The 27,928-nt window shown below is 44.6% G+C and overlaps 1 protein-coding gene across 5 annotated transcripts in view; it reads right to left on the reverse strand.

Annotated features, from left to right (window-relative positions):
* The window catches only part of Rin2 (Ras and Rab interactor 2), a 211,251-nt gene that overhangs the window by 53,443 nt on the left and 129,880 nt on the right, over positions 1-27,928 (reverse strand). For 2 of the 5 annotated variants that reach the window (XM_036185194.1, XM_036185193.1), the window contains one exon: positions 7,808-7,908. In XM_036185194.1, the coding sequence (XP_036041087.1) occupies positions 7,808-7,908 (101 nt within the window). Of the gene's footprint in view, positions 1-7,405; positions 7,565-7,807; positions 7,909-27,928 lie in introns of those variants that run through there. The other 3 variants (XM_036185195.1, XM_036185197.1, XM_036185196.1) reach the window with 3 other exon arrangements.

Here is a 27,928-nt window from a genome sequence, read left to right on the forward strand (position 1 = left end):
TATTCCTCCCATTATATGACACTCATTCATTTACAATTCTCTCCTTTCTATGTCACATAAATCTTCAGGCTCCACTGGGGGAACCATAACAAATTGTACCCACTTAGTAAATACTACCCTTAGGCTAAACTTAATCATCATGCTGTCAACAGTATGAGCAGAGGGTTAGACAATCCTCACAGAATTCTTGGAAGCCATATTGAGAACACTCAGTGGCTTGAAATAAGCTGCCATCTAAGGGAATGTCTGGAGAGAAATGGATCAGATTGGCATGTTTATACCCACTACAGGCACAACAGAAAATGTCATCGCCAAACTTTCAATTCCAAAAGACTTGTTCTGTTGAACAAAGCATGTGCCCACAGGAGTGAGCGCTCCTTATAACCCAGCTCCACACTGCTTGTTTTCTGTTGCCTTTCAATCTTGACCCAACTTGAAAAGCTTCTCTTTCTGATATCCTTGAGAAGAAATGTGAACACCCAAGGCATGAGAGGAATATGTGTTTACTTCTTCAAATAGACAAGGTCTAAGAAGGAACTACAAACTTGTGAAGATCAAACACTTTTTGCAAAGAGTCTAAGATACTACAAGAGAAGTAGTGTTCTGTAGCACATGGTTCCTATGAGCCTCCTATTTTCTGCAGAAACCAGAGTGGAAGTCATAATAAAGGAAGAAAACCACTTGCCTTTCCCCTGCTTTTTGCAATGTTGGTAATGGAACCCAGAGCTTTGCAAATGCCAGTCAAGGGTTCTACCACTGAGCTGTACCTCCCAGCTCCCAAGCCAACCCTTCTTTTAAAGATGAGCTTGGCTCAAGTGTTTCACTGATGCTCTAGCATGTGCCCCAAGTCTAGAGCAACAGTGACCTATGGTTTAAACAGGTTTCCAGATGTGATAGGAGAGGAAACTGTTTACTGGCCAACACTGTACACGACACAGATGGTGTTAGAAATCAAAATACTCAATGACTTTGCATCCAGTGGCCTGACTGTCTTTCCGGGGATATCATGAATGAATTCTCTAAAATCTTTAGAAGAGCATCAGAGAATTCAGAGTCTCTTTATTATCTGTCTTTTGCAGAAAAAATTGGGAAGGAATAAACTTAAGTGGCTTTGAATCCTGTATCTGAAGTTACTAATGTTGAGGACACAAGATTTTTAAATATGGGAAATTGTACTGGATGCAATAATCTTAAAGGCAGAACTACAAAAGTATCTGTATAATATTTACAGTTATGATGTTGTTAGTGGCCTGAACCAAATTAGTTCAGGAAATACTGAACATGTCTTCAGACAAATGGACTTTATGTTGAAGCATACCTGTAATCCCATTGGTCAGGAGGTACAAGATCAAGAGTTCAAGGTCGCTCAGCACAGAGGCCCAGGACTTTAATCCCAGCACTTGGGAGGAAGAGGCAGTCAGATCTCTGTGAGTTTAGAGGCCAGCCTGTTCTACAGAGCGAGTTCCAGGAGATACTTAGAGAGGTCCTCCTCCCCTCCCCCGAAAAAAGAGTTCAAAATCATGTTCACCTACATGGTGAGCTGGAAACCAGCCTGGGCTACATGAGCCCCTGTCTCAAAAAAAACAAAAATGTAAAACAACAAATCCAACTCTGAATTGGAACCAAGTCAAATATCTATCAAGAGTAGAATGGATTTAATGTTTTGGTGTGTTTATAGGATGCAATATTATTTTAAAAGTTGAATAAAAGGCCAGGTGGTGGTGGAGCATGCCTTTAATGCCAGCACTCGGGAGGCAGAGGCAGGCGGATCTTTGTGAGTTCAAGGCCAGCCTGGTCTACTGAGCGAGATCCAGGAAAGGCGCAAAGCTACACAGAGAAACCCTGTCTTGAAAAACCAAAAAAAAAAAAAAAAAAGTTATGGGTTGGAGATTTAGCTCAGTGGTAGAGCGCTTGCCTAGCAAGCACAAGGCCCTGGGTACAGTCCTCAGCTCCAGTTTACAAACTGGGCTCAATTCCCAGCATCAAAACAAAGACAAACAACAATCAATCAAACCCCTTTCAATCAGAACTGCCTCACTCAATGCCAGTCAGGACACTGGCTCAGCATGAAGTGGAGGTGACTAGGAAACCCTCCGGGCAGGTTGAGAAGCTGTTTTGGGATCTGGGTGGAGACTGTGTGTTCTCTCTGTGAAAACTCACCTTAACTATATACTTATGTGCTCACTTTTGCTGAATTATGTTTAGCATAATTGGTGGATTGTTTTAAAAGTGGTACCAGCCAGGGCGGAGTTCTTTGAGAAGGGCACAGAGCAGCAGATATGGCCATAGCTGTCTCATTAGAGACATGCTCTGATGGAATTCCCTTTCCCCTAGATCTGTAGTTCTCAACTTGTGGGTTGTGATCTCCAAAGACCAACAAAAAATACAGAGATTTTCATTACAATTCATAGCAATAGCAAAATTACAGTTAAGGAGTAGTAGCAAAAAGAACTTTATGGTTGGGGGTCACCACAACATGAGGAACTGTATTAAAGGGTTGTAGTGTTAGGAATGTTGAGAACCTCTGCCCTTGATGGAGGCCACAGTTCTCCCTTGTACTGTGGAGCATCAAGGGAAGAGAGCAGTGGTTTTGACGTCACTGCTACTGTGAAGCCCCGACTTCCAGGCCAGACCAACAGAGGCAACTGCTACATTCTAACAGTACTAACTAGAGGGGCCAAGGAAGCTTTAAATTCCTGTCTGATCTTCCAGTGGGGTGAGAGAGGGGAGCTGTTAGGATTACAGACCTCACCCAGGCTTCCACCCGAGCCACAGGGCACCAGCAAGGTGGCAGCGGAAGCAATGTCCCTCAATGACCGTGTCCAGCCAGGATCCTCAGGACTCCTAGTCTGAGCCCCGAGAATAGTTATGAAGATCCCTCTTCTCTGCCTAAGGACAGAGGAATATGTAGACTGTCAGCTCAAAATGATGGGCCCAGGGAAGATGAGGATGGAGATGGGCCCACTTCAATGCCAGAGGATGCTCCTCAACACAGACAACTTTCACCAGGAGGGACATGGAGCAAAGGCTGTTATGTTCCCACGCCCCTTAGCCTTCAGAAGGGCAGAGAGAGAAGAAACTAGAAATACCACACAGAGAGGGCTGACCACCAGGAATAACCCTGCCATCTTCTTCCTGGTTGTTCAGTTTCTTTTTGATAAAGGGTGGAAGTAGACTTAATCCACTCTTAATCGATAAGCAAAGGATCCCAACAGCCCAGACCTCAATACTGATGGAGGAAGCACAGATAGAGACAGAAGGGAAAGGACCCAGGCCCCCTTTTGTGGCCAGGGAAGAAGTATAAGGTTGACCACACATTTTCAATTTTATCTTCTTCCTCCCTCCCTTCCTCTCTCCTTTCCTCTCTCCCTCCCTTTCCCCCTCCCTCCCTCCCTCCCTCCCTCCCTCCCTCCCTCCTTCCTTTCCTTCCTTCCGTCCTTCTTTCCTTCCTTCCTTCCTTCCTTCCTTCTTTCCTTCCTTCCTTCCTTCCTTCCTTCCTTTCCTCCTTTAAAGACAGGCCCTCACTAAGCTATCTAAGTTGGCTTTGAACTCACTATAAAGCCCAGGCTGGCCTGGGACATGCAATACTCCTGCCTCCGCCTCCCCAGTGCTAGGATTACAGATGTTCACTACCATGCTCAGCATAGCTTTCCTTTTTTGTGAACTAGTATGCGGGGGGGGGGGGGGGGGGGGGGGGGGGGGGGCATCTTATGCTTGTGACTGGCTTCTGACAAACTAATGAGAATCTCCACAGGGCTGTTGTGGGCTGTCTGCCACATATTCTCCCAAAGTTAAGGATGATATGCCACATGCCAGACACCACTCTTGGCCCTGAATAAGGAGTAAAACTCCTGCACTTATGGAGCTGGGCCTTCTAGTGTTTGGAGGTAGAAGATGATTACATAAGCAAATAGGTACACAAATCCCTCTGTACTAGTTCAAAGACCCTTGACAATACCCAATCTGTGGATATGGAAATTTCTTATATAAACTGGAATCATACTTGCTAATAACCTCCATATATCTCCTATAAGTGAGGCACAGTAGGATACACTATAATCTAAACATTTGAGAGGCTGAGGCAGAGGGATCATGGGTTTGGAGGTCAATTTAGGCCGCCTAGCAAGACTGGCTCAAACAAACAAACAGACAAAATTATCTCTGGATTATTTCTAATACCTAACACAATGTAAATAGTCATTATTTTGAATTGTTTAGGGAATAATGACAAGAAAAATATAGTCAGTAAAGATGCAGTTTTTAAATAGTATTTTCTTCCTGTGGTTGTGACTCTATGGATTCAGAACCCATCAATTTGGAATGCTGCTTATGTCCAACCTTACAAGTTCTTTGAAAAAAAATAAAGCAAGCCAAGGAAGGCGGCAGAAGGAAAGGAGAGTTTGGGGGCGACAGTGCTTTGGGAGAAGCACATTCCAGGCAAAGGAACAGCAAGGACAAGGGCAGGTTAGGAGCCTCCAGTGATGAAGTCAGTACAGCTCTCCCTGAGCAAATGAGAGAGAAGATATGGTGGTGTAAGAGGGGCCAGGGAAGGTAGAGACCCCATAGGGTCTTGAAAGCTGTGGTCAGGATTTTGGTTTCTGATGAAAATCCTCTGAAGAGTTTTGAACACAGCAGTGATGTGAGTTAGGATTAGATTGATTGCTGCTTAGATAATAGCTCAGAAAAATGGAAAGAGTGGTGGCCAGGGTACCAATGGTGTGGTGAGCAGTGGTCCCTTTATGAATCTGCTTTAATGGGTGAACCTGCTAGGATTTGAAGATGGATGGGAGTGGGGTTATAAGAGAGAGGTACATGAATGGCAGGAAGGTTCTTATATGAGTGGGGAAAAACAGGACTAGGCTAGAGTGGCTTTGCCCAGGGACCCCACAGGTTCAATCATGGTCTCTATAAATTTGATGCACACCTCTGAACTCCTAAAGAGGATCAGCCAAGGGATCCAAGTTGGAAATCACCAACATATAGATGGCATCAAAGCCACAAGGGCAGATGGGGTTGACTTCAGACTCTAGAGACTTCCTTTGTAAATATTGTATCTGCCCAGATCAGGTACTGTGCTAAGTCCTGTATGGCCATTGGCTGCATGGGAATGCTATGAAGTTGCTCTATTATCATTCCCTGATGAGTACAGACATTTCCAAATATCTTCAATAAGGTCAACTGGATAAAGAGGAGCAAAGAAATGAAGAGAAGACACCCAAAAGTTCTGGGTATTCCAAGGTGAAGGGGGTCAGGGAACAAGAGAGCACGGACTATAGGCAAGAAGCAGCAGCAGGTGTGGGGAGGGGAGAGTCTCAGTAGGTGTGAGGTCCAGACGCCAACTTCTGATGCTCTTGCCTCCACCCTCCAATGCCACTGTTAGAGCGTGTGCCACGGTATCCTGCTTAGAGATGATTTAACATACCCAGAAGGGTGTCTGTAGGTTATATGCAATGGTAGGGGTGGAACACAGCTAAGATACGTCCCAGCCTTCCTTAATCTCACTTTGAAATGAACATACTGGTGGAAGAGATGGCTCCATGGGCAAAGTTCTTGCTGTGCAAATACAAGGACTGGAGTTTGGACGTCCAGAACCTATGTAAAAGCTGGACATGGTGGCTGGTACCCATCTCCGTGGTGCTGGGAGGTGGAGAGGAACTGAGAGCTAGGTGGCTGGCTAGTCCAGCTGAAACAATGAACTCCAGCCTCATCAGGCCTGCCCCTCCCCCACCAAAAAAAAAAAGGTGGAGAGCAATAAAGGAAGGCCCCTAGAGATGGCTTCTGGCCTCTACAGGTGTGCCTGTGCACCTGCTCACACACATACACAGGGGTGGTGGTGGGGTGGTGAGGACACGAACCTCCTTCCATCTGGACTGGGGGTTACAGGACTACAAGAGCGTGCCCAGTGCCTGTGCCTTTGCTGCCAACAGAACCCAGAGGTTCTGGGTTCTTCTCTTGCAGCAGCACCAGGGACAGAGCCCCCTTCTATTCCCCTCTGTTCAGATGACAGTGGTTGCTGGTCCCACTTGCATTAGTAAAGAAATATCTATGCCATGGAACCCTACATTTTAAACATTTTGCCCTTTTTTTTCAACACAGTTGTTTTCCCCATGACATCCTATTGGCTTTATTTAATACATTTAAAATGTTATTCCAAAAGGAGTCCAGGGCATAAGAAAACATTAAGACTGAAAGTACATTCCAGAATCAACCATGGAGTGAGCAAATGCTAATACAAGCCGTGGAGTAAAGCTGCCAAGGAACTAGCTTGGTATTTAACTGCAGGTTCCATCAACTGAGGAAGTTCAGGCATTTTGCAATGCTTTGGCTGTGACAGGAGAGGCCCCATCAGACGCATGCTTGTGGAGAAGGATGTCAGAGGAAGGTGACAGGGGTGCTGAGGTCAGAGAGCAAGATCCCCAAACCTATGCCTTATACTCAGCAGAGATGTTCCCTTCACCCTGAGTCTGTCACCTGCAGGTCTTGGGGGTCTGTCTCCCAGCACTGGCCATGGAAGAAACCGATGTCACTAAATCCTACTCCTTATCAGCCTGGACTCCAATTTTGCTTAAGTATAACAGTGCAAAGGGTAATGGTCAACCCTGGGCTAACGTTTCAAGAAGAGTCTTTGAACTACTCTGGATATGAGAAGGGGGGGGGAAATCTATAACTGAAAACCACTAGGCACTGTGCATGTATGTCAAGTTTATGGGTGAAAACAATTTAACTAATCAAAGCCCTTCACATTAGGGTATAAAGAAAGCCCCCAAAGCCAAGAAGCACAGAGGAACACCCGGCCTAGCCCTATTACTTTGCAGAGAAGGCCGGGAAGTGGAGGGCACCTAGAACGTGCGCCGTTAAGGCAAATGCAGCTCATCCTGAGAAGCATCACATGGCAGCCCTACTGTCTCACTAACCTGCCTCTCTGGATGCTGTTTCTCTCCCTCAGTCTTAGGCAGAGAACAAGTCAGGCTGGTTTGAAACTTGCTTGGGCAACCAGCGGCACCTGGTTTGCCTGTGTGTCCTGTAACATGTAAGCAGAACCCACACCACAAATCTTAAACTTTGTTCTACTCCAGGAAGCCTCAACCAGGGAAAAGTGGGGGGAAACCTGATGATGAATGTTTCCTAGGCAACAGCTGCTGCGTCATTTTGGGGCAATGATGTTCTTCTGCTTTCTGTGTCAATAGCGAAGGCTATATCAAAGAGCTAAAGGACTTGACCTTCAACCTACAACCCCACCTCTGATCCCTGCACCCCCATTATCCAGATCAAACCCAGGCCTTCCTCCATATTCAAAGAGTATGCAGCATGTCAAACTGGCTCAAGCATTTATAACCTCATTCGGTTCCAAACCCCTGGATGGTTTTTCAGGTTAATAGCTATGTAGGTCTGGGGAATTTCTGACCTGAGAATGCAAAATGGGTCCATCCTCTTTAGCTGCTCCCCTTTAAACCTTCTGGAGACTGACAGGGCTACACTGAATTCTACTTCATGCTCGGAGGATCCGCTGTGTTACTCTGTCCATCACTGTGACATGGCACCGGCAAGTCTAGGTTTCCCAGTTCTGGTGCCAGGAGGAATCGAGAGGGTATAAAGTTCAAGTGCCTTCAAAGCAATTAAAATAAACAAGCAGACAAGGAGCTTCTAGGCCACTCCCACCTCCTACAGAGAATGTCACCTGGTATTGTCACTGAACTTCCAGTTCCCAAACTTGGAAGGAGTGACCAAGTGTCAGCCCTCCTCATTCACCAGCTTCCTTCATGGAGTCCCCCAACTCGCACCCACACCTAACTTTGCCTTTGATCACCTGTGGGTTTCGGAAGGTTCCAGGCCATTTCCCAGGCTGATATCTGTCTGTACCATCTCCCGTTTCAGTTCTCCGATCTCCGAGGCGATCGTGTCGATGAGCTATTCAAAGACAAAAATAGCATGACGTCAGGAAGTGAAGAGGCGGGCCATGTTCCTAAAGCCAGGGAGCTCCTGCCCTCAAGAGAAGAGCCCCCCCCCCCCCCCCCCCCGTTTTAAATCTTGGCTCTGTGAATTTCCTCTAAACAGAGGAAAAAAATAAAGGGGGAGGGAGCAACTCCCCTTTAAAAAGAGGAAGAACTTGGGTTTTGGTATTGGGAAAGAGCTTGAGTTTCAGTATTGTAATAAGGAAAAAATTCTGACACCCAGGTTTGGTTGCTCAACACAAATATAGAATAAATAAGTGCTACTCAAACCAGGCCTCCAAATTCATTTTTGTCAAAAGAAATATTTCAAGAGATTCTCTGCATTAAATGTTTGTAATCAAAACCTCGGAGTGGTGGTACACATCTGTAATTCCAACCTTCAGAAGGCAGAGGCAAAAGGACTGTTTGGGGTCTGAGGCCAGCCTAGGCTACTAATGAGTTCCAGGCAAGCCAGGTCTACAGAGTGAGATCCTGTCACAGAAGTGTCCAAAAGGGCTAGGAGGTAGTTCAGTGGCAAAGTGCGTGCCTCGCATGCACAGGGCCTTGGGTTTGACTCTCAGCACTGTACACACTGGGCATGGTGGTGCACACAGGCATCCCAGGACTTAGGAAGTAGGGGCTGAAAGATCAAGAGCGCAACTCATCCTCAGATACACAGAGGATTCAAAGCCAGCTGGGATACATGAGATCCTGTATGAGACAAACAGTATTTGGGTTCATGTAAATAAACTCACTTTAAAGATACACCAGCTAGGCCAATAGTGCATGCCTGTCAGCCAAGCACTTCAGAGACAGAAGCAGGAGGTTCAACAGAAGGTCAAGGCCAGCCTTGGCTAAATGGTGAGTTTGAGGTCAGCCTGGGCTACATGTGGCTCTTTCTCAAAAAACCCAAATAGCCAGTTGTGGTGGCCTACCCCTTTAAGTCCCAGCACTCGGGAGGCAGAGGCAGGAGGATCTCTGTGAGTTGGAGGCCAGTCTGGTCTACATAAAGAGTTCTAGACCAGCCAGGGCTACGGAATGAGATCCTCTTTCAGAAACCAAAAACATATTACAAGGCATAGTGGTACACAACTATAATCCTTGTACTCAAGAGGCTGAAAGGCGTATTGTTGTAGAATATTACTTTAACTCTGTAAAGATGTGTTACATTTGTTTATGCTGCATTTGTTTAATAATGTAAAGATGTGTTGCTTTGCCTGCCTAAGGAACCTTATTGGTCTAATAAAAAGCTGAATGGCCAATAGCTAGGCAGTAGGGGGATAGGTGGTGCTGGTGGGCAGAGAGAATGAGTAGGAGGAGGAGTCTAGGCTTGAGAGAGGAGAAAGAAACAAAGGAGAAAGAAAGGGAGATGCTTGGGACCAGCCAGCCAGGCAGCCACCAGCTGTATAGAATGAAAGAATGGTAAAAAGCCCTGAGGCAAAATGTAGATGAAGAGAAACAGGTTAAAACCAGTTATAAGAGCTGGGGGGACAAGTGTAAGCTAAGGCCGAGAGCATTCACAGTTGATAATAAATCTCTGTGACTTGATTTGAGGGCTGGTGGTCCAAGAAAGCCTGCTACAGAATATAAAGAATTTGAAACAAGTCTAAGCTACATAATAAGACACTGGTTCAAAGAGAAACAAATAAGTAAATAATGTACTACTTACAAATTAAGTTTTTGTGTGGTTCTTGGGATCAAACTCAAGCCTCACACACAGTATGTAAACATTCTACTAGAATGACAACTCCAGCATTGATTTATTGACTGATGGTTCATTGAGGCACTGAGTGGAGCCAGGCTCTGCCATGTAGCTCAGGCTGGCCTTGAACTCACCATTTAGCCAAGGCTGGCCTTGAACTCACTAGGTATGCCAATTTGGCCTTGAACTTGAGATCCTCCTGCTTCAGTTTCTCTCTCTTACTGGAGTTTTTGTTTTAGTATTTTGAGAAAGGATTTTGCTATGTAGTTCATGCTGGCCTGGAACTTACTGTGCATACCAAAGCTGGCCTAGAACTCAAGGTAACCCTCCTGCCTCAGCCTCCTGAGCACTGGGCTTATAGGCATGTGCTACTATGCCACGTAGCTTAGTTTTTTAAGACCGATCAATGCAGAACCAGTGGGTCATACTTGGACTCCTGGCTACACGGAAGGTAAAAGCCGGTGGGTCATTTGAGCACAGAAGAATGAGACCTCAGTGGACAACACGGGCAGAGCTTATATATGGATGAATAAATAAATGAATATGAAATATAAAAATTAAAAAATAAAAGCAAGAAGACAGGGTAAGAGGAGAGAAAGGATTGACCAAGGCTGGGAATAGGTGAATGGGAATTTCAAGCCTTTATAGGCACCCACTTCAAGCCAAGTATGAGGTGAAGAGGAAGGTGGGCAGGTCGCTGTTTTCACTGGGCTAGCATTCTGGTGGGACAGACAGATTCTAGCATTGAAGGCTGAGCTTTTCTGGAATGAAGGAAGATTGGGATGCTTAGGGAGTGGCTAAGGGGCCTTGCTACCTAGTGTGGCCTATCAGGACAGGTGTTTGCACAGGTAACAGAGTCCTCAATGACATAAAAAGATAAAAGGAGGGCTGGAGAGATAGCTCAGAGGTTAAGAGCACTGACTGCTCTTCCAGAGGTCCTGAGTTCAATTCCCAGCAACCACGTGGTGGCTCACAATCATCTGTAATGAGATCTGGCACCTTCTTCTGTGTACATAATGAATAAATAAATCTTAAAAAAATGATGAAAGGAAGTCCATCATTCAGAAAGTTCTAGAACCTGGTAAAAGAAGCAGGCAAGTACTAGATCATGTTTGCCAAATATCACAGTCTATGAATTTGAGTTTCCCGCAGTAAGAGCCATTGGAAGTTTTTAAAAAATTATTTTATGTGTATGGGTATTTTGCTTGTATGTATGTCTGAATCCCCTGGAACTGGAGTTAGAAACAGTTGTGAGCTGCCATGTAGGTACTGGGAATCAAATCTGGGTCATCTGGAAGAGCAGTAAGTGCTCTTAACCACTGAGTCATCTCTCCAGTACCCCTCCCCCTATTGGAAGTTTTGAATTGTGGAGATTACGAGGCTTATGTTTTATGATCTACAGAGACTATCTAGTTGGGGATGCAGCTCAGTAGCTGTAACACTTGCCTAACCAACACAAGGTCCAGAGATTGATCTACAGCACTGTCAAGAAAAAAAAACAAAACCAACAACTTCTCTCTGGGCTGTAGATGCTTGTAAATGCTGGAGGAGGAACAAGGTAACTAACTAGTGAAAGGCAACTGCTTGGTCCAGACAAGAGATGGTCTGTGCCCTCTTGGGAGCAGTGAGAACAGGAGGAGGAAGATCTGGGAACCACTTGCCAGAAATGGCTATGAATTGATGGTTGCATATGAAATTATAGAAAAGAAGAATTAAAAATTTAGCTGCTGGTGTGAGAGGGTGCATGCCTATAATCCCGGTACTTGAAAAGAGACAAGAGAATCAATAATTCAATTGACTACAGAGTGAGTTCAGGGGCCAGCCTGGAATAATGAGATCACCTCAAACTCAAACCAACAAGGGACTGCAGAATAGCTCAGCAGTTAAGAGCACTCATTACTGCTCTATCAGGGTTCAGATCCTAGCACTCACACTGGGTGATTCTTGAAAGCCTCTGCTATAACTCTAGGGGATCTAACACCTCTTTCTGGCCTTCATATGGGCATGTGGCATGAGCACACATATGTCCACACACACACAAATTATATACATATGTGTGTGTACAGAAAAGTAGACTAGTCATGGTGGCATACACTTTGAATGCCAGCCCTCAGGAGATTGAGGCAGGTAGATCTTTGTGAGTTCGAGGCCAGCCAAGTCTACAGAGTGAGTTCCTAGACAGCCAGAGCTGCTTAGTGAGCCCTGTCACAAAAAAGCTTTGTTTGCTGATATTCAGAATTAAACCCAGAGAGCCTCATGCATACTAGAAAAAGAAGGAGGGAGAGCATGAAGGCAGAAGGGATACGTTCTGGGGAGAGGGAAGGGGAGTTGGATTGGACATGCTCAAGATACATTATACACATGTATGTAGAAAGTGCCGATGCAAATACAAGGAGAAAGTGGGATTTAAATTGAAGAACAGAGGGACAGGATGAATGCCTCTGCTGCAGCCCTACTATGCTGAGGCTATGGTCTAGACAGAAGAGCTGTACCACAGCCCCTTGGGAAGTAGAGGGCCCCATCCAAAGGACAACTTGTTAGAGCTTTAGGCAAACCTCACTGCAGCAGATCACCATGTCTCCATTCACCTCTCCACTCACTACTCTGTTACCACCACACTGATTTGAACATAAAAATCCCCCCAAGGCAGGCCGATGAGATGGCTGGAGATCTGAGTTCAATTCCTGGGTCCCCAATGGCCTTCTCCAAAAGAAGCAACTGACCCTTCCAGCTAAGCTGTCTCCTTCAGGCATTGCTCTTACCACTGCACTTCTGAGTACATCCCTAGGCTCTGTCTCTGCTCCCTTCTCTAGATCTAGTCAAGCACAAGATATCATCGTGGTACCAAGCTGGCTAATCGCTCAGCACATCATTTCTCTGCACAGTGACCTGAAAGGTATGGAGGTGGATAAATGCAAATGTTGCTCTTGGCTGCATCCCTGCTGGAGAAGATTATGTCCTTCCTCCTCCATCCCTCCTTAACTTACCCACTTGACAACACAGGGGAAATTCCTGAGTTGTATGTTCTGGGCCAGGCCTGCTCTAAGTGTTACATTTTTATACCCATCAGGCTCCTCCACCAGCAAACGTATCACCGAAAGTCATTCCTTCCTCTCTAAAGTCCTATGGACTGGGCTTTGGGAGTTACTCACATTGTTCTTTGATAAATTTGGGTTTGTTTATTTTTAATTCTCAAAAGCCTTTGTTCTAATCTCATACATTTGGTTCTTCCTAAATCCATCCTTTGAGGACAGTGATAATCCATTAACCGATTGCAGGGACCCATGTTAAAGACACTAAGAGCTCCTGCATAAACCTGGTGCTATTAACTAGTTTCCACAACTTACACAACCCCAAACACAAGTGCCAGTCTAGGAGTCTGACCATCTCTGCTGAAGCTCCACCATGCTGAGGCCATGGCCCAGAGAGGGCCGGATGCCAGAGCCCTGCAAAGCTTGTCCTCAAGTGTGGCTTCTTACCACCCTGGTCACCCAGGAAGCCTGCAGACCCTAGGGAAGGGGGCAACAATAGCTGTTATCTGGTGCAGTCAGAGGGTCCATTGGGACATCAGGTTGTCATAAAGAAGGAGAGACAATGACTCTTACTCCCAAACCCCAGAATATCCATCATCCCCAAAACAGCACACAGTAACTAAGGTTTGAGTCCAACAGACAGTCACCTCCAAGGTAGAGCACAGCAGAGCTCCACCATCAAAGCCAGGGCAATATCTGGGGTCTTTTCTTTTTCTCTCTTTTTTATGTTTTTTTGTTTGTTTTTTGGGGTTTTATTTTTTGTTTTGTTTTGTTTTTGTTTTTTTGGAGACAGGGTTTCTTGGCATTGCCCTGGCTGTCCTAGAATTTGCTCTGTAGACCAGGCTGGCCTTGAACTCAGAGACTGGCCTGCCTCTATCTCACAAGTTCTGGGATTCAAGGCATGTGCCACCACCATGCCTAGCTTAGTTTTCTTTCCCCTGCAGGGCTATGCCCCAAGGCTCAGTGCAAAGTGGTGATACACATCTACTCAGAAGCTGGGAGAGTGGCTGGGACTGTGACATCATGCTGGAGCACTTGCCTAGCCACATCTGAGACCCTGGGTTTGCCCCTCAGCATGCACAAACTTATAAATTAAATAAACTTGGAAAACAAGTGTTGCTGGCATGGCTGAGTACTTGGACCAGGAGGCCAGAGGGGCGGGCTAGGGTGATCATAGGAGGAGAGAGGAAGGCAGGCCAGGGCTTGGGTCTTTGGTCCTCTCCCTCACTCTAGGACTCAGAACTTTAGTCCCCATGGGGTATTCATCTGGGTGACATGGCATGTACATGACACCCCTGCCCAGAGTGGGAGAGTAATTGATGAGGACTCAGTTTTTCCCCAGTCCTTTAAGATCTCACCTGTGCACTCAGGTGTGGTACAGGAGTTTACACTGGTTCATGCCACTCTAATCATTCATCACCCTGAAGTTTCCCTGGAGGCAGAACCTCATCCACATCAGCTTGTGAAGTTCCATCCTAAGGAGGTCTACAGTTTGACAGTTTAGAGCAGTGGTAGCTGGACCATCTGAAGGCTCAGGAGGGCCAGCCTTCAAATCCCATCTCCTCTTCCTCTGTGGGTGGGGTCACCTTGGGCCAGTCACAAGTCAAAGTGTCTTGGCCTTATCCTTAAGGTTCCAGAGGATTGATGCTATGAGAATGGTACTGGGGACTAAATACTGCCATGGGTGACTATGTGTTCTCTGCCCTCCTCCTATATATATTGCCTCTTATTAGTCAAGATTACAGAGAGCAATGCCAGGGGACACTTAAGGGAGGCCCATTCACCACTCAGCCCTGAAGAGGCCCTGATCACCAGCAGCATGGACCCGGGGTAGGGTCATCTCTGTCTCTCTGTTCAGAAGTCTCTCATCACCCAGTACCTATTTTCCTCTAATGGGAAGGAAAGCCACTGTATGTAATCCTGTATAAACAGGAGGGAGGAGGGAAAAGGGAGGGACCCCAAATCTTTTCTTCTTTTGGGGTTAGATAAAAGGAGAATAATTCTCTTGAAGGTCAAGTAAAAATAAAACAAGAAAGTGCTTAGAGAGCAAGGCTGAACATGCCTGGTGTCACTCAGGAATGTTATCAGCGTCTGAGAAGGGATGTGCAGCTGATAGGGTGAAGGATGCAAACCCAGGGTGTGGGAAAAGTCAGGCACTTGGCTGCCAGCTTCAGAATTTCTTCTATACCCCAATTCATCAGCTTGGCCTTGGAGTCTGGTGGGCTTCTGCATTCTGGGAATCAACTGTGTGGGAAAAGACTTACTCCAGGACCTGAGAAATCATATGACCCAAACAATTCCCTCCCCTGTCTAAATCTGTTGACCTGGAGTTGCTTCCTGGGTCTGGTGGGTACATCCCACATTGGGGGTTTTTCAAAGCTGACTTTGAAAATGCTGGATCTCTTCCACACTTGCCAACAATTTTTGCTACTGAACTATCACCAGGGAGTACAAGGTAGCCTAGGGCTGCCATCTTCATTTGTGGAGATGCATTTGTTGTTATTGTTGTTTTGAAACAACATCTCCTATAGACTATGCTGGCCTCAAACTCACTATGTAGCCAAGGCTGGCCTTGAACTTCTGATCTTCCCACCTCTGAGTACTAGAATAATAAACATGGGCCACTATGACCAGCTATTTTCTTCGTTTTTTGTTTTGTTTTGTTTGGGACAAGGTCTCACTTGTATCCCAACCTGGCCTGGAACTATGTAGCCCAGGCTGGCCTCAAACTTGAGGAAATCCTCCTGCCTCAGCCTCCTGAGTGCTGGGATTATAGAAGCTGGTGACAATGCCCAGTCGGATCATTCTTGAATGTTATTACTCTGTGTTTTCACCCAAAGGAATGAGTCATACTGATGTGCGTCATGGCTTACTAATGTTAACGTTGTGAGATTAATCAAATAGAATCTGGCAGGAATCACCTAAGGAAATACCACCATCATAATTTCCTTTGCTTCTCTATTTTTAGAAGGGACGTGCTATAGCCCTACTTGGCCTAATATTCGCAGTGTGGCTCAGGCTGGTGTGGAACCCATGGCAATCTCCTTGCCTCAGTGTCTCCAGTGCTGGGTTACAGGCATGCACCATTACTCCCATTTCCACTTTGATAGACACTGGGGTCAACTTCAATGCTTTGCCATCTGTGAAAGCTCAGATACCAGCCCCCATGCATTCAGGCTATCAGTGGTGTCACAGTTATCCAGGTGGCTTTGTCGCCCCCCACCCCCATTTACTGCCTCTACTATGTTTGAAAGTGTCATGGGTAGAAGTGACACACACCTTTAATCTCAGCACTTGGGAGGCAGAGGCAGTAAAAAACAGGGGCAAAGCCAGCCTGGTCTACAGGGGCTGTCTTCCGGGACAGCCAAGGCTACATAGGAAAACTGTCTTGGAAAACAAAACAACAAAAGAAGAAAGTGTCCATGGCACTTGTCTGAATTTGATATTCTATTTTTCAAAAAAAATGGGGGGGGCATGATGCTTGTATATATGTCTGTGCGACATATATGTGCTTTGACTCCCTCAGGGGCCAAAAGAAGGCATTGGATCCCCTGGAACTGGAGTTATAGATGGTTGAGTTGCTGTATAGGTACTGGGAATTGAACCTGTGTCCTCTGGAAGAGCAGCTAGTGTTCTTAACCACTGAAGGACTTCTCCAACTTCATTGATGTATTACTTTTTTTTTGAGACAGGGTTTCTTTGTGTAGCTTTGGAGCCTGTTCTGGATCTTGCTCTGTAGACCAGGCTGGCCTCAAACTCACAGAGATCTGTCTGCCTCTGCCTCCCAAGTGCTGGGATTAAAGGTGGGCGTCACCACTGTCCGGCTTTGATGTACTACTTTTAAGTCTCTGTGTGTGTCTGTGCACATCACAAAAGGATCTAGGGCATGGGTCTTTGCCTTCAACTTACTGGGCCAGACCTCTTGTCATTCAGTGCTAGGAATGCCAGACTAGCTGGGCCACAAACTTGTGGAGGTCCTCTTGTCTCTGCCTCACATCTCACGGTAGGAACACTGGCAGTACAAGTGCGGGTGACTACACCGGACTCTCCATGGGTCCCGGGGAATCTAAACACTAGTAACGCAAGCTTGCATAATAAGTGCTTTCTATCCACTGAACCATCTCCCTAGCCACTTACCTAATTGTTTTTGTTTTTTTGTTTTTTTCAAGACAGGGTTTCTCTGTAGCTTTGGAGGCTGTCCTGGCACTCGCTTTGTACACCAGGCTGTCCTTGAACTCACAGAGATCCATCTGCCTCTGCCTCCCTAGTGCTGTGATTAATTTTAACTTAAAAACATTCTGGGGCTGGGTATCAAACACACTGAGGTAAGCACTTCCCTATCCCAATATCCAATTTTGAAATTTATTTATTTAGACCGGGACTCAGCCACTTGACCTGAAACTAGATATGTAGGCTGGCCTGGGACTGAATCAGGATGCCCTCAAATTCACAGAGATCTGCCTGCCTCTTCCTCTTGAGAGCTGGGATTAAAGGTGTGCTACCACATATATATCCAACATCTAATTTTTAAATTTCATTCTATCTAATGAAGTGATTATTTTTCCTTTTCTTGCTGTGGTTTGCTGGTCCCAAGTATATTTTTGTTATCTATTTGTATTTCTCTTTGCCTGTTCATGTATCTGTTGCTCAGTTGAGGGGGTTTCTTTACTTTTCTTGTTAAGTTGTATAAAGATGTGGCCTGAATCCATTGTCCCATATATTTCAAATACTTTCTTTCAGACTATTTTGAATTAATGTTTTTCTTAAACATTTAATGATGATAGAATCAGTTCTGGTGCTTGAACCCAGGGCCATGTACATGGTAGCCAAACACTCTACCACTGAGCTCTATCCTATCCCTAATATTATCTGTCTGTCTGTCTGTCTGCCTGCCTGCCTGTCTCTATCTATCTATCTATCTATCTATCTATCTATCTATCTATCTATCTATCTTAGACAGGATCTCACTATGTAGCCCCATCAGGCCTGGAATTTGATATGTATGCTGACTTTTAACTCATAGATATCTGCCTGCCTCTGGCTTCAAAGTGTTGGTATTAAAGGTGTGTGCCACCACATCCAGGCTTTTGGGGTACTTTTTACATGTAGAAGAAGGAGGAGGGAGAGGAAAAGGAAGAAGAGGAAAGAGGAAGAAGAGGTAGAGGAAGAAGAAGGGAGAGGAGGAAAGGAAGGAAGGAAGGAAGGAAGGAAAGAAAGAGACAGAAAGAAAGAATTTGTAAGAAAGAAAGAAAGAAAGGAAGGAAGGAAAGAAGGAAGGAAGGAAGGAAGGAAGGCAGGAAGGAAGGAAGGAAGGAAGGAAGGAAGGAAGGAAGGAAGGGAAGAACTTCAAGACAAGGCCTTACTAGATGGCCTACGTTACCCTGTCATTCTGTTGCCCAGGCAAGCTTTGAACTATCAAGCGTCCTGCCTCAGCCTCCCAAGTGATGAAGCACACAGGGGTATATCACCAGGCCAGAAGGTAGAATTAAAAACCATTCAACTTTTCGTTGGGGTTATGGCTTATCTTGAAGCCATAGAGGCCATATATTTTCTACTTAGACTTACTACAGGTCTGCTTATTTCCATACATTGTTTGTAAGTCTTTCATTCCTTTGGAATTTAATTTTGTGTGTGACATAAAGTCAGGAATTTGGGCTACAGGGCAAGACTCTGTTTTAAGGAACTAAACAAAGCCACTCCAAAATTAACCAAACAAATAAAATATGGTCAGACCTAGAACCCTAAGTGACTAAGCCCTGTACCTTGAGATGACTACATCTGTCCCCACAAAAGTAAGCCCAGAAAATTAAGGATAGTGTGTCTCCTATATGGGATGGTACCGCAAGCTATTGATAAACCAGGTGCCCATTACTTTAGTATGCCAGATCTTCCTCAGACCTGAAAATCCCTGTGAGGACCGGACTGCTGGTAGCTCTAAGACCCACCCTTCCATTACTGGGACCTCTCACACCTCGGGAGAATGCTCAGTAAAAGACCTTGCTCTTGAAGCCAGCCCGTATCTCTTGTCATAGGAGACATGTTGCTGCTGGAACCTGTTTTGTCTGTTAAAACAAAGACCAAGAAGGACCCTCAGGGTCAGTCTTCAACCAGCTACTGATGAAGTATAACTAGCCCAACCCAGCTCCCTCATCCCCTACAGGACCACTCTGAAGCAACCTCATGTCCTCATGCTTCTTTCAGATGGACCCAAAGCCACGCTTAAGGGACTGCTTAGTAGAGGAGACCAGTGTGAGGTTTCTCCCTCCCTCAACTCAACCCTGACTCCTCTATGGGGTTCTGTGGGAGTATTTCTAGGTAAGGTACTTCTGTGAAAATCTTCGGCTCTGGACTTATTTCTGAAGAACATATCCTAAGAAACCCTCTGGCCTTCCTGCTTGGACCTACCCCTTGACCATTCTCACTGCTAGGTTTGCCTGGGGTAATTTCTTGCCTGAGGTAAGTGTCCTCCATTGAATGTAACTTTCCCAGGCAGGCATGCCTTTTTGTACAGCACTGTATTCTCCAAACTCAGATCTGTCCCCACAAGTGAACCGACTGCTCTTCCTTCTCCCATCTTCCTCTTGGTAGCTTCCCTGTTTGTTTGCCTTCCAGACAGGGGGTAAACCAGGACAGTGAGGAGTTAGAGCTCTGAACAGTCCTTTATCCTCAGCTGGACAGGATGGGGAAGTAGGAGAAATTGTGATATCTACTGAAAAGGGTCTGCTGAAGACTTAGAAGGATGACTATCTCATTTTTATATGTAGAATATAGATTTCAAAACAAATATGTATGTACGTGTATGTATTCATCATACACACATGTATGTGCTTGTGTGACATGAAAGTAAAAGAGGCAATGTTGAAAGTCAGGAAGAGGTCCAAAGGGAGGAGAGAATAAGAGGGTAATGAAGGGCAGGAACACTATACATTACCTGGCTTCTCTCCTATGTAATCTAGATCTGTCTACCTATCTATCTATCTATCTATCTATCTATCTCTCTACCTACCTATCTACCTCCCTACCTCCCTCTATGTATCTATGTATCTATGTATCTATCTATCTATGTATCTATCTACCTACCTACCTACCTCTATCCATCTATCTATCTATCTATCTATCTATCTATCTATCTATCTATCTATCTTCCTACCTACCTACCCCAAACCCCATGTACATATGGAACATGAAATTAGAAGGGGGACTACTTGGACTGAGGAAAGAGACTAGCAGGAGGGGAGGCGAGGACAGTGGAGGGTAACATGAACAAAATACAACAATATATGCATATGCATTTAATGCCACAATCAACCCATTATTTTTTAAGCTAAGTTAAAGAATTTTCTTAAAGCATTATGCTCACGTCTGTTTCCTTCTCATCGCCACAAAGTAGAAGCGGTACCATTTGCTTTAAGACATGCTTCTCCCAATAACTTATATTATAAGCCATATGTGCCAACAGGTCAAAGAGACCCAAATTGGTTCCATGTTGCCAGATATGGCTCACCAATATGATGGAAGCCAGGGGGGAGTATGATTGGGGGTGTCACAGACTCAGTGTTACTGCTTGATTTTGTATTTTTTTGCTTTATATTTCCAGGTACAGTGATCCACGCCTGTAATGCCAGCAGCACTCTGGAGGCAGAGGTGGGAAGATCTTGACTTTGAGACTAGAGTAGACTAGACACATAGTGAGTTCCAGGCTAGCCTGGATTGTATATATAGTGAGATCCATCTTAAAGAAGAATAAAAAGGCCTAAGGCTCCAGGTTACAATGGGGAAGAACAATAAGTCATCATATGTTCCATCAAATTTATTTCTAGTTATAAGATGCACTCTTATGCTGCAGACCACCAAAAATTGCACATACCATGGAGTGCAAGCCACTTAGGATTTCAGAGTGAGTGACTCTGAAATTCTGCAAATCTCAGACCTGAGATGCCTGACTTCTGAAGCTTAGGATGCAGAGGCCTGTGGTTGAATGAGTTAAGCAGCAGTGGCTTGTTTGGTGGCCTCATTAGTAACAGATACACAGTTTGCAGGACTAGCATCCTGGGGTTACAAAATTGGCCCTGACTAACAGAGTGGCCACCCTGTTTCCCAATCCAGCGCTTTTGCTACTGTGGGCATGGCCAAGCTTTTGTGGAGGCATCCTGTTGTGGCTGAGCTGGACGTCTGAGCAAGCAGATATTTGCATAGTGTACAAGGCCTTGGAGGAAACACACAACCTAGGAAATGAAAATGAAAACCTAGTGGGGCTCTGCCAGCTCTCCAGCCTTCAGATGAACCCTGTCAGAAGGCAGCTTGAGGATTTTTAGAGTTAATATTGAGGTTTCCCATCCACACATCAGTTCAGCCCTTGGAGCCTATTTATACAGCTAAGAGAACAATGCGAAACTGGGAAAAAAAGTTTTCTTTCAAAGTTACCATTGAGGGGTGGGGCGGGACTGGAGACATAGTTTGGTGGTGAAGAGCACTTCTTTAGAGGATATGAGTTTGATTCCCAGCACCCATATGACAACTCACAACAGTTCTAGGGGATGTGCTACTCTCTTCTGGACTCTGTGGGCACTGGGCATGCAAGTGGTGTGCAGACATACATTCAGGCAAAACATCCATACACATAAAATAAATAAAAAAATGTAATAGGCAAAGTTGCCATTGGGTGCCAACAAGTAAGTCAAGCTCATGCCATCTTGGATATCAATTCATTTGACTCTTATTTAGATGAAGGCCCAGACTATAAAAAAGGATGCTAACTTGGGAAAGATCCATAAACTAACAAATATTTACTTAGTAGAAAACAGAACATCAACAGTTTTAGTTTTTTCCTTTCTTATGTCTTCAAGCAGTTTTGTATTAGACTGAACTGTATGGAGCCATGTTATTTATGGGCCAAATAATTATTAAATATTGATAATATCAAGGTTACTATACACACACACACACACACACACACACACACACAAACACACACTGACTCACAGACGATGTTAAAGCTAGTTGAAGATGTTGTTCTTAGAAACAGTGCAGTGATGTATGCTTGTAATCCCAGCTCTCTGGAGGTTAAGGCAGGGAGATTGATTACAAGACCAGCCTGGGATATAGTATCTCAAAGAGGAAAGGAAGAAGGAAAGAAAGGAAAGAAAAGAAGGGAGGGAGGGGGAAGTAGAGAGGAGAGGAAAAGGGTTCAGAAATAGGGAGGAGGCAAAGCAGGGAGGGGGAGGGGGAGGAGGAGGAAGAAAGGGGGAGGAAAGAGTGTCTTTACATACACTGATATGTTTGCCTTTTATATGTTTTGTGTGCTTGGTTTTGCTTGTTTGTTCTTTTTTTTAATTTTTATTTTATGTGCATTGGTGTTTTGTTCTAACTCAAGATCTTACTGCCTCAGTCTCCCAAGTGCTGGGACGACAGGTATGTACCACCATCCTGGCCTTCCACTGACTCATTTAATAGTTTCTCCTATCTGGAAACAGCTTTTATAACAGATAAACAGCTGTTGATCTGGGGCTGGAGAGATGGCCCAGCACTTGCTGCTCTTGCAGAGGACCTGGGTTTAGCAGCAGCACAGTGGCTCACAACTATCCATAACTCCAGTTCCAAGGGATCCAACACCCTTTTCTGACCTTCATAGGCACTGTACACACATGGTACAAAGACATTCATGCAGGCAAAACACTCATACATATAAAATAAATAAGTCTTTCATTAATGGATTAAAACAATATGCAACATACTGATTTATATTATAACAATACCCATGGTTGGGTAATTTATAAAGAACAGAGATTTATTTCTTACAGTTCTGCAGTGCAGGAAGTCCAGAATCAGGAACCGCACTGAGCAGAGGCATTGCTGTGCCAGTCCATGGAAGGTGGAAAGACAGGACACACATATGTGTGTGAGAGAGGAAGGTGGTCACACCAATCCTTCCACCAGAGCCTACCCTTCAGATAACCAAGCCACTTCCATGCTAACAGCCTGGATACATTCTCCAGGACAGGATCCCAGAGACCTCAGTACTTCTTCAAGGTTTCCACTCCAGTGCCATTGCAATGAGGATTACATCTCCAACTCATGAACCTCAGGGGACACAGTCCAACCATAGCACCACTTTTCCCCCCAACTTTGCTGAAATTAGCCCTAAAATTTAGGGTTCTCTGTTCTGAGGCTTATCAGTTGTGCAGATTTGGTCTTGGGTCGTAATGTTGGGAGTTGCTTAAACTCTGGAGACTTCAGTTTCCACAAAGAGTAAGGAGTTGAGCAGTGTTCTGATGCTCTTTCTAACTCAAATCTGGTGTCCCCAGCTGCCCCACTGGGCCTTCCCTGAGTTCTTTGTGGTCACTCACTTCCTCTTTTTTTTTGACTTCCTACTGAGCAGCTGTCTTGAGTGGGCTTTCTCCAAGCACCAGAGGAAAAGGAACGACTGACTCACTCTTTCTGGAAGGCAATCTGAATACACAGGTCATCATTTTAAATATGAAACCTATCGGATTTGATGTCTCCCCCACCCCAAACATAACTGACCCAAAGAAAGACACATGAAACAATGTGCTCAGCAGCAACATTTATAACAATGAATGGTGGAAAAAGGACTAGATGTCTAGCAACTGAGGACCTGAGTAAACAGTGTGGTACAGCAACATAATGGAATACTATGCAGCCAACAAATGGCGAATCTGGTAGGTGTTATTAAGATAAAGACATTGCAATACAGTATGTGTCCTCTGAGCCCACTTGGCTAATATATATGTATGTATTATGTATGAAATGTTGTAATAGAATTATAAATTAACAAAGCCAGAACCTGGACACTCTCTGTTCTCTGGGCTCATTTCTGTTGGAATAACTGTAGGCACAACACAATACAGGTGATGGCCTTTTTCCATCCTATACTTCGGTAAATGTTTCTAAATTGATTCACTTTTTTTTTCTCAGACAATAAACAGATATCTTCACTAGCAAACAACTAATTCAGTGGGTGGGACACACAATGAGCCTGACCTGTGCAGCAGAGGGATCAACTAGTCTTCTTGTTTTCAGAGGCCCTGGTCTCTGCTATTTAATACTTTGGTGACAGGGACTTAATTCTGCTTTATGCAAATGGAAATACCAGGTCCCTGTATGTTCTGTCAGTGGCCATGGTGGAGCTAGTGAGTCATCTTCCTCCCTTCCCTGGAGCCAGGGAGTTGGTTGCTAGTCACTGTAGTACTCACCTATCTCTTCTCAACACAGTCTCATTATACGACCCAGGCTCATTCAGACTTGCTATGCATCCCAGGCTGCTCTGGTGTGGGATGCCTATAGCCCAGCATCCTGAGTGCTGAGATCACAGGTCTACACCAACCACCACATCTAGCTTTAGGTTCTGTCTTTCATCCCTTCCTTCCTTCCTTCCTTCCTTCCTTCCTTCCTTCCTTCCTTCCTTTCTCCCTTCTTTCCTTCCTTCCTTCCTTCCTCCATGAATCTCAATTACATACCAGGGTTGACTTTAATATGGAGTCACATTCTTTATCCCAAGCACTAGTTATGTGGAACGTATTTTTTTCCCCCCTAGTTAAAAAGTACAAGCGAACTCTATAATTTTCCTCGTGCCTCATTGGTTCTATCTAACCCACGCCAAATCCCTATAATTTCAAACTCACTAAGCATCATTATTTACGAGCAAAGTATCATTTCCTCAGATGTTTTTAACCCAGTCCAAGTAACATGGGACGTGATCCGGGGTAACTTCAATAAAGAGGTCACTGCTTCAATGACACTGGGAGCACCCATGATGACAACCTGTTCAACATGATTACATAAAACTGTCACAGACTCCATAGAACCTTGTAGACGCACAATGAACCCATGAGCAGTATGCGTCCAGGGAGGGAATAGAGTGTGCCGGGTCCACCAGACTTGTGGGCCTTAGGCTCTCTGTTGATGATCATCTCCTGGGAGTGGTCTGCCAGAACAGCACGGTGAGATGTGAACTTAAAGTAGTGCCCCAGGGGACGTTAACTGCAGTTATTTGTAGTTCAGGTTTTTAATAATAATTGTAATAAAAAGAATAGACCAAATGTTCAAAGGGGAAGAACTGGAGTGGAGGCATGAATCTGCAACTTGCAAAATTAGGATGAGAATTTTGCAACACAGAGATGTTTTCTGTAAGCCCAGAATGATCATGTCTTCTGAGCACATAGTCTCAGTTTAAGAGAAGGGGTGAGGTGGGGAGATGTTGAAAAGGGAATTTGCATTGTGAGCAAATATGCAGCATGGTTATTCTCATTTTCAGGCAGACCGTCAGCAGCCCCAGTGGATGAATCACTGATATGTGAAACGGCCTTGTTCCTCCCCCGGAGGCTGCTTCAGACAGGACTTTCATAGCAGGTACTGTCAGTGCCTGCTCAGACCCCACAAGTCGCTATCCCCTTACTGTGCTAATTTTCTACAGAAAGCACCTGAAGTCTGTACAGAACAAGCCTCAAACATTGGAGAGTCAACAGCCCAGGATAGCTCCCAGCTGGGGCAGTTAGGAGTTGGTACAGGAACAACCTAGCTTCCCCAGCAGCTCACAGCCTCCCAGAACTTCTGAGATTGGCTGAGCCTGGTCTTGGCTGCCTCTCTTTGCCTCACTTCCTGGTCCCCTACTTGAGTTTCCTGTGTCCACCCTCTAGACAAGATGGGTGTTAGGACCCCCAAGTTCTGAATTCTCAGATGCTCAGATCTGTTTTCATAAAATGGCGTAGAATTTTCACATTACCTACGCAATCTGCCTATGCATCTTAAGTCACCCTGGATCACTTAGAATTCCCCGTACAGGGTAAGCCCTGGGTAAATTGTTCTTATATTGTGTCATTTCAAAAATAATGGCAAGAAAGTTGATAAAGTCAATATCTGCTCAGCACAGATGTAATCATGCCCCTTGACGGTTTTCAGTTGTGTTTGGTTGAATTCACAGATGTGAAATGCACAGATACGAGGACCCACTGTAGACTGGCTTTTCTTTATCCATCTTCCTATTGCCATTCAGTATAGTTTGGTTCTTAAGTCTATGGGCTGTTATGGACAGTGGTGCAGGAATCATCAGACAAATGAACTTCAAAATATTCTACAAAGCTACAGAAATCAGAACAATACTGCACTGGCATAAAAACAGTCATATAGGCCAATAGAACTGAATAGAGGGGACAGAAATAAACCCTCGAGCTTACAGGAAATGGATTCGTGACTAGTATGCTGACAGACCTTCAGAGTGACAAAGTGCAGTTTCTTTAATGAATGGTGCTGAGAAAACTGGATGTCTACATGCTCAAGAATGAAACTAGATCCCTAGCTCTAACCATATGTAAAAATGACCTCAAATGGATTAAAGACTTAGATGTAAGAAACAAAACTATGAATCTACTAGATGATAGCATAGGAGACTTCTCTATCACATTTTTCAGGCCACTCATATTTTTGGACAATATCTCAAAAACACAGACAACAAAGGCAAAAAAAAAAAGAAATAGAAAATAGGATTACTTCAAACTAAAAGTCTCTGCAAAGGAAGTGAGAAGAGAAAGCATTTGAATTTTGAATATGGCAAAGGGTTAATACACAGACTATATAAGAAACTCAACAGCTAGAGAAACAACATTATTTTTTTTTAAATGAGCAAGGGACCTAAATAGATATACCTCTAAACTACAATATACAAATAGTCAATGGGCATTTAAGAACAATGTTTAACATCATTAATCCTCAGGGAAATGAGAATCAAAATGAATTCACCTTATCTAATCAATGGCCACTAGAAGGAAAACATCCCTTTTCCCCAAAACAACAAGGGTAGCTGTCCTGGACCTGGAGAATACACCAACTCTTATTGACCACCTGCAGGAATACGGATTATTATAGCTATCATGGAAAACAATATGGAAGTTTCTAGAATCTCAGACTAGATCCTGAATCAATGGTGCTCTTCCTAAGTAGTTCACCTCTCCTAGCCAGCAAACATTGGGATTTTCATTTCAAAATAGGGACTCAGATTCAACTTCAGTCTCATTGAATTCAACACAGGCTCACTGCAACATACTGGTTCATGCTCCTTGTAAGTGAGTGGGTTTCCTTAATCAGAGTTTTACTATTCCCATTCAGGGCAAGAGAACTGCATAGCATTCTTTAAAAAATGGGATGTAGGCTGCAGAGTGAATAGTGGAAGTGTCTGTGGCCACCAGAAGATTTAAATGCTGTAATTATCTATGCATAGATGAATGGGTAAGTACAGTGTGATGATGGAGTTTTATTACTCATCCTGAATAAGGAAGGACATTCTGATGCAGGCTACAACATTGGATGAATCCTGAGGATATTATGCTAAGTGAAACAAGCCAGTTAGAGAAGGATAACTGTCATGAACCCACTTACAGGAAGAACCTAAAGTGGTCATATTCTTCACAGAAGCAGAGAAAATGTTGGAGACCAAGATGAGGGGAAATGGAGGGCAGTTTGGGGAGAATAGTTCCAGTTTTGCAAGATGAAAAGAGTATGGGAGCTGAAGGGTGGTGATGGCTGCACAATAATGTAAATGTACTTAATGCCACAGATGTGGACATTTTAAAAGGGTTAAAATTATATATATATATATAATGTTACACATGCTTAGCTACAATTTAAAAAAACAACAAAAACAGGTAACAACATAATAGAAGACCATTTTTGTTGTGGGTTTGCTGTTGCTATGGAATAGATGTTTGTTTGTTTATAAACCCATGCTGTAGAGACTTACTTTTGTAGAAATAATCATAATAATACAAGTCCCTGATGCCAAGTCCTAGAGGATCCCAAGTGTGAAGTAACCACACACACACACACAAACCCCCACACTTTCAGTGGTTCTTCGCACACAGGATGAGGTCTTCTCTGTGTGGGACACACTCAGATGCTGGGGACAAAATGCTTTCCCACACCTTGACCTCTTCTATTTCCTGGAGCATTGACTAGCCAGGACCGTGAAGCAAGGCCGGCTGCTCACAGTCAGCAGAGCGGTGAGGTGAGGGATTACCATCCCAGCTGATAATGCCAGGATCTTTCTAGTGTGACCGGCCTTCTGGAATCAAGCAGCTGGGCTGGGATATCCCAGGAGGGCCCATCTGATGTAACAGGGATGACAAACCTGACAAGCTTAAACCTCATACCTTTCTCCTTGTGTCTATGGAGAAGGGTGGGAAGCCCCTGTTTTATTCTGACTTACAGCATTTTGCTTCAGCTGAGAAAATTTTCTGTAGCCAGATGACTTT

The sequence above is a fragment of the Onychomys torridus genome, chromosome 4 (genome assembly GCF_903995425.1).
Source record: "Onychomys torridus chromosome 4, mOncTor1.1, whole genome shotgun sequence".
Classification (NCBI taxonomy): Eukaryota; Metazoa; Chordata; class Mammalia; order Rodentia; family Cricetidae; genus Onychomys; species Onychomys torridus.